A 14,324-nucleotide genomic window follows, 5' to 3' on the forward strand; every position below is an offset into this window, starting at 1 on the left:
GGGACAAATACGTTCTTTTTATTACATCAACATTTTTGTTCTACAAATATAAAGAAAATAAGCCTGCAAAGCAGGAGAGGTTTTTCCCTGGGAGCAAATCCTCTTCCCAGTAAAAAAGCTGGAGTCACGGCTCCAGCTGTTCTTAGAGTTCACCCTCATTCTGATTTCATAGTAATCCTGTTGGTGCCTTTCTTTAAAGTTTTACCCCGATGCATACATCTCTAAAACAATAAAGCTTATCTCAAACTTCATATAAATTTTGAAATTTTCATGCAAATGGAATCGTGCTATGCGACTCTTATGAGACCTTATTTTAGCTCAAATGTATGTTTGCTAAGTTGTTATAGGTGTCTCTAAAGTGTTCATGTCTTACTATTTGTCGAATTACATTGAACAAATAAACCACACATTAAATTAATCCTTCTCTGTTTGTGGTGACTTTGTTTTCAGATTTTAAAAATTACAAACAATGCTGTTGTAAGCCTTCTCGCACATGTATGTTGGTACAATGAGCACTTATCTCTCAACACTATATGCCTAGGAGTGGATTTACTGGTGTGTGTGTATGATATCCCACCCAGAGAGATGATGCCACACTGCTAGACAAAGTGACAGTATCAGTTTGCACTATGGCCAGCAGTGTGTGGCAGCTCTTGATGGTCCATTTTCTCACCAATATTTGGAATAGTCAGTGATTTTAATTTAGAAATTCTAGTGGATTTGTCACGACATCTCAATATGTTTCTTTCACTAAACTTTATTAAGATATAATTCACATACCATTCACCCATTTAAAGTATACAATTTGATTTTTCACATATTCAGATTTTTAACTTACCATATCTAATTTTAGAAGATTTCCATCATCCCAAGATGATGGCTTTAGAATACGTCTCTCTATAAAATGAAGTAAATCCATAAATTTTGCATTTTGACTTCATGAGTGTTTTTTCTATCATTGGCAACTTTTCAAGTTTGAGAAGCACATTTCCCTAAAAATTATATTTTTAATAGAGATTATGTTCAGTAAACAGATTTGGAGAACATTGACAAATTTTGCCACATCGAGACTTATAATTAATTAATACGGAATGTTTCTTTATTAAATACCCTTAAAGCATTGCTGTTTACACTTGTGTATTTTTTAGTACATTTATTCCAAAGATCTTGAAATATTTTGCTACTGTTCATAGTATCTCTTTCTTTGTTGGATTTATTTAAGTGTTAGTTGTGGTACGTATATGTTAGGCTCCAGCCCAAGCTGGGGTCCTAGGGGAGTCAGTGGACAGGTGGCGGGTAGCTGAAAGACCACTCAAGGAATTGTAGGCAGGTGGGACATAGCTTTATTTCTCTCTGGGTGTGCGAGCGAGCAAGCACTATGCATAGCATTAGCAGAGCAGTTACACTTTTTACAGACAATAATGCTTCTGAGCCAAGCACAAGCTCACGTGAGTAGTTACATTATGTGCCTTACATGGTGTCGTTACATAATGCATGGGTTTGTATGCCTGTGCTCCAAATCCACTGTGTCATACTGCATTGGAAGGCTGCCTCAGCTTACTCCTAACTGAAGTGCAGTCATCTTTCTTACATTCCACTCCCTAGGCCGAGGGTGTCTTCTGAGTAGGGACGTGTGCCCCTAGGGTGGAGCCTTGAACCTATAACCCCCAACAGCAATACAGAGAGCAACAGCTCACTACTAAGATTCCAGCTATGCTACTTATGACTATCAGGGTCCAGCATAGGCCAGAACCTAGGGATGCCCACCACCTCTGCAGGGGTCATCAGTAAGGCTCTTGACCACCTTTATTCTCCATGTGATCCCTTGCAGGTATGTTGTTATGTTTTTTCAATTGTCAGGGATAAATGTACAGCACTGTGTTCCTACAAGGACACAGGTGCCTCCTTAGGCAGCAGGTACTATGTCTAAGGCCATCCAGTCTTGCAACACTACTTTTCTAATCTAATTAACCTCATCCGTTAACAGGAGGAGGGCTATTCGGCTGTAATTCAGAACCTGAGTGGTATGCTCTGCAAGAGCCGTCACTTGTGCCTCTATAGTCATAACACGTGCTGCAGAGACAGTTAATGACAAGGGATAGAACTGCCAGGCAGTTCGTCGCACCTGTGAAAACTGGGAGGGTAATGCCTCTCAGTTATGCAGGCATCTGGATAACGTGGGGAGGACAGTGGCAGATACATAAGGCCTCCCCCAGGAACAACGTCCAGTCCAGTTCACTGACAGGTGAGGCCACCCTGTGTACCCACAGACCCATAAACTCCCAGAGGGCACAAAGTCCATCAGGGCTCAACCTTGGTGGGACCATGTGTTCCACCACATCTTTGGTGTGGTGACACGTGTTATGTTTGCACAGGTCATGGCGGGTACCTATCTTACATGGTGTTACCCTAATGTTGTTCTATGCAGTGCAGCACCCAGGCTAAGGGCACTACATGTTCCCCTGCCAGGTCTGTCCTGCAAACCCTGGCCGACCGATGGATGAAAGGAGTACTCAGACACAGGTACGCAGTGTAAGAGCAGCTAGGGGACTGCCCAGATCAAGTGGCCAAAGTGTAGCAGTACCGAGAAGCTGGAGCTGCTTGTTTTTGTTCAGTGCAGGCACAATGCCAAAAGCCTGGAGCAAACACAATCTGTGGGTAATTAACATTTATTGTTCCCTTTCAAGGAACCTCAGGTGTGTGGATGATCAAAGGTCAGTTCTCAGTCAACATAAGTAAACAAGTCTGTTTAAGATAAATTCCCCTACACTCCCTTGTACCTACTCCTTGCCCTCTGCCTTAGGGTTATAGAACAGCTGCCTTCAGCTATTCTCCCCTGGAGCTTTGCAGAGCCTTATGACCTTTCAGAAGGTCTGTTCCTTTCCCTATCATTTTTCCCACCACTCTGACTCCTACATTCCCCCACTAGCCAGCCCCATCTATCACAAACACTATGAGCCAGCCAGGCAGCTGGCAGGACATGAGTCTTGCAGCTCCCTTTGTCCAAAGTTTGCTGCTACAGGCACCACCACCCAGGCCAGCTGGTGAGTGACGTCAAGCTTTAGGCACAGGTGTCCCCCAAACCCCACACTGACCTGCTGGGCCAGGGTCTCCCAGGCATGGGGGGCAGGGCCTCAGCTGACCCCTCATGGGTGGGGAAGTGCAAGCAACATTTTGCTCCAGGTTTCTCCTTCAATCTAGATCATGACTGACTTCTGCTGTGACCAATCACAGAGAGAGGGAGGAACTGGGGGTGTGCAGGGTGAGGCAGGAGGGGCCGGATGACTTCCCTCCCCTCCCCAGCCCTGCCTTGAGTTGACACCAGGACAGGTCCAGGGCCCACACCTGCGGATACTGTGTGGCTGCGCGTGGCTCTGGACTAGAGCTTCCTCCCGGGACACTTTCAGTCTGCCTACTACAGGGGAGATTTCACGTCCCCGATTCAGGACCTACAGACCTGGACAGTGGCACAAACCGCAGCTCAGAGGATGAATCGTACCTGGAAGAGGTTCTGGATTGTGGAGGCCACAAGGGAACCCCTGATGGGTCACTGCACTAGGTGGCTGCTCAGAAGCCTAGAGCTTGGCAAGGAGACGCTGCTGCAGGCAGGTATTGGGGTCCTCAGGGTCGCACGCACGTCAGGACCTCCTGGAGTTGGAATTATGTTCCCTGGAGGCATACCTGTGGGAGGGAAGGGGGCCAAACCCAGCACCATGCTCCTCCTCCTCCTCCTTGTTCTTTCTTCTTCTTCTTCCTTCTTCCTCCTTTTATTTCTTCTTTTTTCTATCTTCTTTCTTCTTCTTGCGGTAGAGGATTCTGTCCAGGATCCTGAGGCTGTCCTGAGGGTGGGTGTGGAAGGAGGACAGAGAGAAGGAGTGCAAGGAGGTAAATAGGAAAGGACAGCAGTTACCCTCATCAACAGTGATGTACTTGGGTCCACCTTCACCGGGGGCCCTTTAACCCAACCAGAAGATAAAACACCAGAAAAAGAGAATCAGCAGAGACACAGGAAATGAAAGCAATCCTACAAACAACTTCTAGGTCCTAATATCAGACTGTAACAGATAGTATCAGAAGTTTATAAAATCTGAGTGGAAATTAGAAAGGAAACAGAAATTTTGAAAGTGAAAAATAACATTACCAACATTAGAAGCAAAAAAAAGTGACTTTGCAGACAATGAGACACATTTGTAGATAGAGAGCATTAGAGGTTAGGAAAATTGCTTATCCTGAACCTACTTTTAACTTTGAAAATTGTTGCTGGACCTCTCACAAGGAGGCTGATAGCTAAGACACCCATTAAATTTTCTCTATCCGTGAGAATCCTACTGTCTATGGCTCAATATGGCTCAGTCTCTGACTTTCCTCAGAGCAGCCATCAGCGCTTGTGACCCCTCACTCAGGATTTAATGGGAAAGTCACCTTGAGATGCTGGGCCCAGGGCTTCTACCCAGCAGAAATTATGCTGATTTGACTGTGGGAAGGGGAGGACCAGACCCAGGACACACAGCATGGTGACCCCAAGCCTGGGGGATGGGACCTTCTAGAAGTGGGTGGCTGTGGTGGTGCCTTCTGGGAAGAAGCAGGGATCCCCGTGCTGTGTGGAGCATGAGGGGCTACTCAGGCCCCTTATACTGAGGTGGGTAAAGAGGGGGATGAGGTGAAAATCCTTTCACAGGACTGGCACAGTGGAAGCTGCTCTAGGCCCTGTGACAGGGTCAGGATTTTAACCTGAAGGTCAAGGCCCCTTTCATTCCCTTCTCAGAACCACCTTCCAAGCTCATCCTAACCATCGTGGGAACCATTGCTGGCTTAACATTACGTCCTGCTCTGGTCCTTGGAGCTGTGATGTGCGAGAAGTTCTCAGGTATGGAAGAGGCTGGAAAGATGGCTTTGCCCCATCTCGCCTGTAGGGATCCCACTGTGAGTGGGAGACTTGCCGAGTCACTTCTCCCTGTTCCCGCTGGGGCTGGAGATGGTGAACCCAGTCAAGCCACAAACCCTGAGAGGGAACCCAGCAGACAGGCAGACTGACAAGGAGGGCACTGCCTGTCAAGTGGCCAATGGCCCCAATCAGAAAAGGTGAAGGGTGAGAGAGGAGGCTGCTGGGAACCAGAAGCTTGGCAGCCAGGAAAACCGAGCAAGTTCAGGCTGACAGCAGAGGCCGGAGGCTGGAGACCCTGGGTATCAGCTGTGCTGTTCGCCCTGAGCCCCGAAGTACAGGGTAGGGTCCTTTACACAAGGGAGCTTCAGGCCTCATCACCATTTGGGGGGCTCTGTACTCCCCTGATCCTCCATGAGGATTCCAAACATGGAGATAAGGTACCCAGGGCCCCAGGAATCTGATTCTCATATAATCTGAATTACCTTTAATAAAAATATCACCCTTCTATTTTGTTTATTTCTTACAAGATATGAAATATTAAACCAAACTGTTGTACAGTATTAACTAATATGTAGGTACCAAGTGTATGTGGACAGATCCTCCCAGTTATTTATATTGGAGGAAGGTAGAGGTCCAGCCCCATTCACAGATGAGAACAGCAGGATAGCAACACTCAGGACCACGATACCAGGTGCCTTTCCCTGAAGGAAAGACCTTCGTTGCAAACAGACATCCAAGAGACTGATTGCAGGGTCCTGCATTGTCTTTTCCGTCTCTCTTGGGTCCTGGGTTTAATGCTTTAATTTTCTAATCTCACCTGGGAGCAATATTAACCAGGTATTCATGACCCTTGGGCCTCTCTCTACCATGGCACCTAACAGGGTCTTCTGTCCTCATAAGAACTTCAGGAGGGGTCTACCCTATAAAATCCAGCATGGAAGGGGCAGCAAAGGCAGCTCAACTCTAACCCCTAGAATAGAGAGGATGGAGCCACAGTCCTGTGCCTCACCCATCCCATCGTCCCACCTCAAATACAGTCTCTTCCTGCAGCCTCTGATGGGTCCTCTTTAGTATCATTCTCCAAGTGGTGACAGGGCTCCTGACACTGATGTGGTGCTCACAGCTTCCTGAAGTATGATCCTTGGGGCCCAATGCCAGCAGGAGTTGAGGCCGGGGAGCAGCTTTAGGCTATAGGGGATCTTTGGATTTGAAGGTAGGGGGTGGCAATGGGCTGTCCGCAATGCTCTGGGTGTCAAGGCTGAGAGTGGCTGAGCTGAATCTGGTCATTACCATGTTCTCCACAGTTTGAGACCTGCCTTGTGCAGATGAGTAAGACATAGATTGTTCTCAGCTCCCCGTGTCTCTGGACTCTGACTTCTCTTCCCCGAGCTGCACAGCTGATAAACTGTGTCTACTCCCAAGCACAGCACAGGGATGATATAGGGAGAGGGGCCCATTCCCCGATGCCCCAGAACCCCTTCCACATAATCCCAATATCCAGGCCTGGGGTCCCCTTCCCTGGATCAAACTTCCTTTTCTGGGAATGAAAGAGTTACAGTGTTTCCCTCCCCGATCTCCCCTGTGACTCACTCACTCTAGATAGATGTCTTGCTCTATGAGTTATTGTTCTCATATCCTTTCTTTGAAACTGTGCTAAGATATTACAAACTATTAAGAGAACACGGAGGCTAGGCATGGTGGCTCATGCCTGTAATCCCAGCACTTTGGGAAGCCAAGACAGGTGGATCACCTGTGGTCAGGAGTTCGAGACCAGCCTGGCTAACATGGTGAACCCCATCTCTAAAAATACACAAATTAGCTGGGTGTGGTGGCAGCTGCCTGTAATCCCAGCTACTCGGGACGCTAAGGCAAGAGAATTGCTTGAACCAGGAGGCAGAGGTTGCAGTGAGCCGAAATCACACCATTGCACTCCAGCCTGGCAACAAGAGATAAACTGTCTCAAAAAACAAAGAGAGAGAGAGAGACAGAGAGAGAACATGGAGGTTAGGTTCTTTTTTTGGATTCTGAGGACCTGCTATGCTGGGGCAGGGGCAGGTGGGGAGAGAAGGGTGGGTGGAGGGGCAGGTGCTGAGTGGTGTGCACCCTTGTCCTGTGCTCAATAAAGTTCCTGCTGTGGTCATTTCTTGTGTATTTGTCTGGATCCCTCCTTGTGCTGGGATTTGTGCCTGGTCTTTAGGGGCGGGTGCTGCTCCAGTTCGGAGGCTTCACACATCTCCAGGCTGAGCCTTTCTCCAAGTCCATGGAGGTCAAGGGCTGAGAATGGCAGCCCTCCATCCTGCCCTCAGCTCCACTTTGTGTGTATATGTATTTTTACATGTCGATCTCATCCCTCTCGTCAGAGAGTTACAGGAATAGTACTCTGTAGGAGAGCCGTTATCATCCTGCTCTGGCCAGGCTCTGTCTCTCACTTTTGGGTGGTGTGTTCTGTTTCTTGTCCTCTAAAGACTCAGGGCAGCCTCTGCACTTGGGGCTTCTCAGATGCCCAGATTGATTGCTTTAATCTTTGTCTTTCTTCCTGCTCCGTTTCCAACATACTCTTATTATTCCATTTTATTGTAGTAAGTCAATTTTTTGAAATAACATCATGAATAGACATGTTAGTGCAATGTCTTAAATACATTCTTGTCACTTCTCCTTTTTGGGGGAGCACCCTGTGGTCAGTCAGGGACCTGGCAGGAAAGAGAGGGCACCTTTTTTTGTTTTTTGAGTTGGAGCTTCACTCTCGTTGCCCAGGCTGGAGTGTGATGGCGCGATCTCAGCTCAGCACAACCTCCACATCCTGGGTACAAGCGATTCTCCTGCCTCAGCCTCCCAAGTAGCTGGGATTACAGGCATATGCCACCACGCCCAGATAATTTTGTATTTTTAGTAGAGACGGGGTTTCTCCATCTTGGTCAGGCTGGTCTCGAACTCCCAACCTCAGGTGATCCTGCCACCTCGGCCTCTCAAAGTGCTGGGATTACAAGTGTGAGCCACAGCGCCTGGCCTGAGATGGCACCATTTACACAGGTGCTGGCAGCACTAAGAAAGCCACTAGGGCGCTGAAGCTCCCTGGGATGATTCCTGGCAGGAAACTGTTTTCATCTCTGAGCTTGGAAGAGCAAGGATGGGAGCAGTTTCCAGAACCCAGGGAAATCTGTAGCTTTCACTAGGGGCAGCCCCGCATGCCTGTGGCTGTAGGTAGAGGACGGCAATGATTACAGAACCACAGAGCTGTCCAGAGGGAGTGAGGGAAATGAAAACCCTGAGTTATTTCTCTTCCCACACCCCCATCTCCTGCAGGTGCCTGTTATCATCCAAACCCAAGCAGAAGCCAGATGTTGAAGGAGCGCAGGCCATGCCTGTCGTGGTTGCCTCCCAGTGCAGGGGACAAGGTGAGAGGAGGGTGGACGACGACTCTGTGGGGACAGAGAAGCAGAGAATAATGCCCTCACCTGTTTACAGTGTCCACAATTTCTCAGGGAATTCACTTAAATATCCTAGAGTTTACCCTAATCCAAAGGCAAGACTTCAAAAAAAAAAAAAAAAAACATGTTATTTATTCATTCTGAGGCAGAAATTTAAAAATAATAATAATAAGTATTGCATTTATTTACTTTAAGAAAAGTTAAAGCTGAGGCTTAGAATATGGCAAGGCAAAAGTTAAAAAGAAAAGGGAAAGAACAAGTTTTTTTTCTGCTTAGCAAGCTTACCTCAAGGATAGTTTATATATATATATATATACACACACACATATATATACACACACACACACACATATATATATATATATATATATTTTTTTTTTTTTTTTTTTGAGATGTTGTCTTGCTCTGTCACCCAGGCTGGAAAGCAGTGGCACGATCTCAGCTCACTGCAAGCTCCACCTCCTGGGTTCACACCATTCTCCTGCCTCAGCCCCCTGAGTAGCTGGGACTACAGGCGCCCGCCACCACACCTAATTTTTTGGTATTTTTAGTAAAGACAGGGTTTTACTGTGTTAGCCAGGATGGTCTCGATCTCCTGACCTTGCGATCCACCTGCCTCAGCCTCCCAAAGTGCTGGGATTACGGGCGTGAGCCACCTTGCCCAGCCCAAGGACAGTTATAAGACAACGCTGTCTGAATAAGCTAGGGCTAAAAAAATAGACCTTAGACACTTCTTTTTTCTACAGCAAAGTTGAAAGGAAAAAAGAGAAAAATAGATTCTTTTACTGTAGAACGCATGAACCAGACACTCAAGCAGCTACTGAAGAAATATTGCCAAGAAATTCATCTGAGACAGAATCAAGTCTTGCCTATAGTCTTCCTCTGAGTCCAGTGCACCCCCACCAAATAAAGTATTTACCCTGTAAGATTTTGTTCAGTCAGCCACCATCAAATTAAAAGTGATCTCCAAGAACTAAAAGAATTAACCTTAAGAAAGCAAATGCAGGCTTTAGAAATAGCCATGCAAAGTGTTCATAGTTAAGTACATAAAACAATGCCTAGAAGTCTAACAGACACAGTACAACCCTTTAAACCTAGTAGCTTTGTTTAAGTTAAAAAGTAGAACCCAACTGCTCTAAGACCCATGTAAGATAAGCCCCATACAGTAATCTTGTCCACTCCCACTGCTGTTACAATTGCAAGAATCGTGCCTTAGATCCATCACAGTCAGCTAAAATCGGCAGCTCAGGACAAGTGAACCAGCCAGCAACACCCAGATCATCCAACCCGGCTGATTCTGAGACAAGACCAAGCTGCTGCTGAAGACGACAGCCCTGCTCTGGTCACTCCGGAAGCTGACTAGTCTACACACAGCTGAAGCTTAAAGACTCATCAAGCAAGTAAATGTAGTCAGAAATCTTAAGACTAGGCCAGGCGCGGTGGCTCATGCCTGTAATCCCAGCACTTTGGGAGGCCGAAGCAGGCAGATCACAAGGTCAGGAGATCGAGACCATCCTGGCTAACACGGTGAAACCCCGTCTCTACTAAAAATACAAAAAATTAGCCTGGCGTGGTGGCAGGTGCCTGTAGTCCGAGCTACTTGGGAGGCTGAGGCAGGAGAGTGGCATGAACCCGGGAGGTGGAGCTTGCAGTGAGCTGAGATCACGTCACTGCACTCCAGCTTGGGGGACGGAGCGAGACTCCGTCTCAAAAAGCAAAAAAAAAAAAAAAAACAACAACTTAAGACTAGTAGTTTTCCCGTAATACTAACTGTTTTCCTATTGTTCTGTCACTGCTCAACCTCCTCCCCCAAGTAAAGACCTCTTTTGTCCTTGCTAGATTTAAATATGCTGTACATTGTTTTGCTGTTGTTACCCCCCTTAATCATACTAGAAGAAACACCTACAGAAAAGTGTCCCCACTGTACACATACTACTTAGTCAAAGAACAGTATAACTAGAACCCTATTGTACTATACTTAAAAGTGTACAAAGACTCCCTTAAGAACTCGTACTTATAATCAGACCACCTATTCAATTTGTGACCCAAGAAATGACCAGCCTTACATATGCTATGACCCTAAGTCTTTACCTAGGACTTCATTTAAGATTCATACGAGTAAAAAAACAGAAGTCTTATAAGTCAAACCCAAGCCTCTCTTCCCTAGGGCGGGAGCTATATCCATATACTTTGATATTTGTCAGTTAACATCCATAAACCCAACCTATCTCACAATCCCTAGTCCTACAAAGTACTATACACACTGCCAGTATAAAATTGTATGTGCACCCCCTGTTTGTCCCTCCAAGGCCCTAGCAATAACTTGCTGAAACTGCACAATGCAGTTCACTGACCCATCATCACCGAGGCCAAAGCCAATCTTGCTCATCAAAGCACCAGCAAAACCAGATTGTAAGACAAGCACTTGCAATCCTGTAAATCTTACTATCTTAAGGCCAAATCTACCTGTATGGACTACAGGCTACTCCATGGCATTACAAAGCTACGATCAAAAAGCTAAAATAACTTCGTATATTATAAAGACTCGAACCAAGCAGTCAGCCCAGGAGCAATTCTGAGGCTTTAAGTCATTCTTTGGGCATATAAACTAGAAGTCACCAGAGCCTCCTCCTTTAGCCAAAAACCTATTTGCTCAGCTGACTGAAAACATTGCTGGCAGCCTAGGCGTTTCCTCATGTTATGTTTGTAGAAAGACTAACATAAAAGATCAACGGCCTTAAGAAGCAAAAAAGTTAATGCCTCAAGACAACGTTATTCCAACTGACTCTTTCCCCAAACTGATGCCCACAAGTTCAAGCGTCTGGCTCTTAAAAACTTCTATTATCAAGGCCGGGCGCGGTGGCTCATGCCTGTAATCCCAGCACTTTGGGAGGCCGAGGTGGGCGGATCATGAGGTCAGGAGATCAGGACCATCCTGGCCAACACAGTGAAACCCCGTCTCTACTAAAAACACAAAAAATTAGCCAGGCATGGTGGCGGGCGCCTGTTGTCCCAGCTACTCGGGAGGCTGAAGCAGGAGAATGGCATGAACCTGGGAGGCAGAGCTTGCAGTAAGCCGAGATTGCGCCACTGCACTCTAGCCTAGGCAACAGAGAGAGACTCCGTCTAAAAAAACCAAAAAAAACAAAAAACACTGTTGCTTGTTGAAGAAAAGTTTTTACAGACCCAGTATGAGAACTAACCTGCTTCAGACGGCAATATTATAATGAAACATTAAAGAAAACTTTGTGGCAAGGCAAAGATGACTACAAAGCACTTCATCCAAATCCGTTCTCCCATTTCTTTTCTCTAAACCACACTTAGTAACAGCTCAAAGCTCCAAATACTTAGCAAGCACCCCCTGGTCTTTATTAGATCTGTAGGCCACAGGCATAGCAACAGTTGCCAGTTAAATAGACAGAGGCCTGTGTGCTTAGAACAATTAGACCGTCTTTCTTCCTACTCCCACTGCAGCAACAATGTAGAATCCTGTCTATGATTAAGTTAAAAGAAGAAACAAAAGAGATGCAGACATAAAAAAAAAAAGACATAAAAATAGAAGATGAGAAAGACACAGATTAGCCCCTGAAAGAATAATTCAATACTATAGGGCCGGCTCCCTAGGCACAAGATAAGTCATGCAAATGCAGCATTCCTGTTTACATGCTTAACGCATCATACAGTCGTGGTCAGTGCTTGAAATCATCACTAACGAAATGGCAAATGCATTAGATTTACTGGCCCAGCAAACCACAAAAATAAGAAACGCTGTCTATCAGAACAGATTAGCTTTAGACTACCTCTTAGCCCAAGACGTATGTAGAAAGTTCAATCTAATTGTTGCCTGGAAATCAATGACAACAGAAAGGCCATTATAGAAATAACTGCAAGAATACCAAAATTAGCCCATGTTCCAGATCAAACTTAGAAAAAGTAGTCTCCAGATTCTCTCTTTAGAAGCTAGTTTTCATTTTTCAGAAAGTTTAAGACTTTAATAGAAGTAGTTTTGGCCATACTAAAAAGTTGCCTAATACTCCCTTGTCTCTTACTTCTCCTTGTTAGAAGCATTCAATCAACTGTAGAAGCAACAGTAGCCAGGCAAACTACCACTCAGCTAGTGGCTCTGCGTAAATATCAGCCTTTGTCTAAAGAAGAAAACTTGTCTCTTCAAGCAGAACTTGCCAGACAGGGCAGTGGCCGGGCAGAGGTGCTCCTCACATCTCAGATGGTGTGGTGGCTGGGCAGAGGCGCTCCTCACTTCCCAGACAGGGCAGCGGCTGGGCAGAGGTGCTCCTCACTTTACAGATGGTGGGGCGGCCGGGCAGAGGCACTCCTCACTTCCCAGATGGTGGGCAGCTGGGAAGTATGCCCACACTTGGAAGGCTGCACAGCCACCAGGAAGAGGCGCTCCTCACTTCCCAGACAGGGCGGGGGCCAGGCAGAGGTGCTGCTCACATCCCAGACAGGGCGGCCGGGCAGAGGTGCTGCTCACATCCCAGACAGGGCGGCCGGGCAGAGGTGCTGCTCACATCCCAGACAGGGCGGCCGGGCAGACGTGCTCCTCACTTCCCAGACGATGTGGAGCACTATTACTTCAAGCAGTAATAGTGATGCCTTCTATTCTAAAACTTCTTTCATAAAACGCATCAAAGAAAAGAAACTGAGGCAGAAATTTAAAATAATAATAATAAGCACTGCGTTTATTCACTCCAAGAAAAGTAAAAGTTAAGGCCCAGAATGTGGCAAGGCCAAAGTTAAAAAGAAAAAGAAAAGAACAAGTTTTCCTCTGCCTAGCAAGCTCACTTCAAGGACAGTTACAAGATAACACTGTCCGAAGAGCCAAGGCCAGAAGAACAGGCTCCAGACACCCCCGCTTCCAGAGCAAAGTTAAAGGAAAAAAAAAAGAAAAACAGATTATTTTACTGTTATTCTTTTCCCAGGTTTCTTAAGCATTATTGTGTTTTACAAATGTCTATATTTAGCCAGTTCTTATTTTTCCTTCAATGCAGCTACAAGGCAACCAGCTATGCAAGGTCACAAGTTACGTTATGCTATAGATTACATGACCTGTCACTGTATGATCAACTGAGAAGTGCGTCTGCCCAGCTGCCCACTGTGGCAGGCAAGGAGCGTCTCTGCCTAGCTGCTGCCCCACCATCTGGGAAGTGAGGTGCGCCTCTGCCCGGCCATCACCCTGTCTGGGATGTGAGGAGCGCCTCTGCCCGGATGCCCGCCGTCTGGGATGTCAGGAGCCCGTCTGCCCGGCTGCCCCATCTGGGAAGTGAGGAGCGCCTCTGCCTGGCCGCCGCCCTGTCTAGGATGTGAGGAGCGCCTCTGCCCAGCCCACGCCCTGTCTGGGAAGTGAGGAGCGCCTCTCTTCAGCCACCACCCTGTCTGGGAAATGATGAGCGCCTCTGCCCAACTGCTCACCATCTGGAAAGTGAGGAGCCCCTCTGCCCGGCTGCCACTCTGTCTGGGATGTGAGGAGCTCCTCTGCCTGGCCGCTGCCCTGTCTGGGATGTGAGGAGTGCCTCTGCCTGGCAGCCACCCCATCTGGGAAGTGAGGAGCACCTCTGCCTGGCCGCTGCCCTGTCTGGGAAGTAAGCAGTGCCTCTGCCTGGCTGACATCCCATCTGGGAAGTGAGGAGCGCCTCTGCCCAGCCGCTGCCCTGTCTGGGAAGTGAGGAGCGCCTCTACCCGGCCACCACACCATCTGAGATGTGAGGAGCACCTCTGCCCGGCTGCTGCCCCATCTGGGAAATGAGGTGCAACTCTGCCCCGCCTCCCCACTGTCTGGAAAGTGAGGAGCGCCTCTGCCCAGCTGCCCACCGTCTGGGAAGTGAGGAGCACCTCTTCCCAGTCCCCACATCGTCTGGGAAGTGAGGAGCACCTCTTCCCAGTCCCCACATCGTCTGGGAAGTGAGGAGCACCTCTTCCCGGCCCCCCGCCCTGTCTGGGAAGTGAGGAGCACCTCTGCCCGGCCCCCGCCCTGTCTGGGAAGTGAGGAGCGC

General features: G+C 47.4%; 1 protein-coding gene and 1 long non-coding RNA gene across 4 annotated transcripts; one reads left to right on the top strand and one right to left on the bottom strand.

The window, feature by feature from the left end:
- Positions 1–1,323: 1,323 nt before the first annotated feature.
- On the bottom strand, positions 1,324–13,130 carry LOC114675365 (uncharacterized). Of its 2 annotated transcripts, XR_013416671.1 has the most exons (4): positions 12,869–13,130; positions 12,645–12,797; positions 12,363–12,606; positions 1,324–3,839 (listed from the first exon to the last, which is right to left on the bottom strand). It is a non-coding gene; the product is annotated as an uncharacterized LOC114675365 (long non-coding RNA). The 2 variants fall into 2 exon arrangements; XR_013416670.1 differs by having other exon boundaries at positions 12,363–12,760; positions 12,836–13,123.
- Positions 3,475–13,459, top strand: LOC144340485 (uncharacterized). Of its 2 annotated transcripts, XM_078000570.1 has the most exons (4): positions 3,475–3,609; positions 4,766–4,867; positions 8,189–8,280; positions 13,323–13,459. In XM_078000570.1, the coding sequence occupies exons 1-4, from the start codon at positions 3,489–3,491 to the stop codon at positions 13,368–13,370; spliced, it is 363 nt and encodes a 120-aa protein (XP_077856696.1). In that variant the 5' UTR covers positions 3,475–3,488; the 3' UTR covers positions 13,371–13,459. The 2 variants fall into 2 exon arrangements, with proteins under 2 accessions (XP_077856696.1, XP_077856695.1); XM_078000569.1 differs by lacking the exon at positions 13,323–13,459 and having other exon boundaries at positions 8,189–8,647.
- Positions 13,460–14,324: the final 865 nt, after the last annotated feature.

Source organism: Macaca mulatta, chromosome 4 (assembly GCF_049350105.2).
Source record: "Macaca mulatta isolate MMU2019108-1 chromosome 4, T2T-MMU8v2.0, whole genome shotgun sequence".
NCBI classification, from domain to species: Eukaryota; Metazoa; Chordata; class Mammalia; order Primates; family Cercopithecidae; genus Macaca; species Macaca mulatta.

Excerpts from the sequence above, each read along its gene's own strand:
- LOC144340485 (XM_078000569.1), top strand. The coding sequence starts at position 3,489 with ATGAATCGTACCTGGAAGAGGTTCTGGATTGTGGAGGCCACAAGGGAA. Across the intron at positions 3,610-4,765 it reads GGAGACGCTGCTGCAGGCAG|AACCACCTTCCAAGCTCATC; the intron begins GTATTGGGGTCC and ends TTCCCTTCTCAG. Across the intron at positions 4,868-8,188 it reads GATGTGCGAGAAGTTCTCAG|GTGCCTGTTATCATCCAAAC; the intron begins GTATGGAAGAGG and ends CATCTCCTGCAG.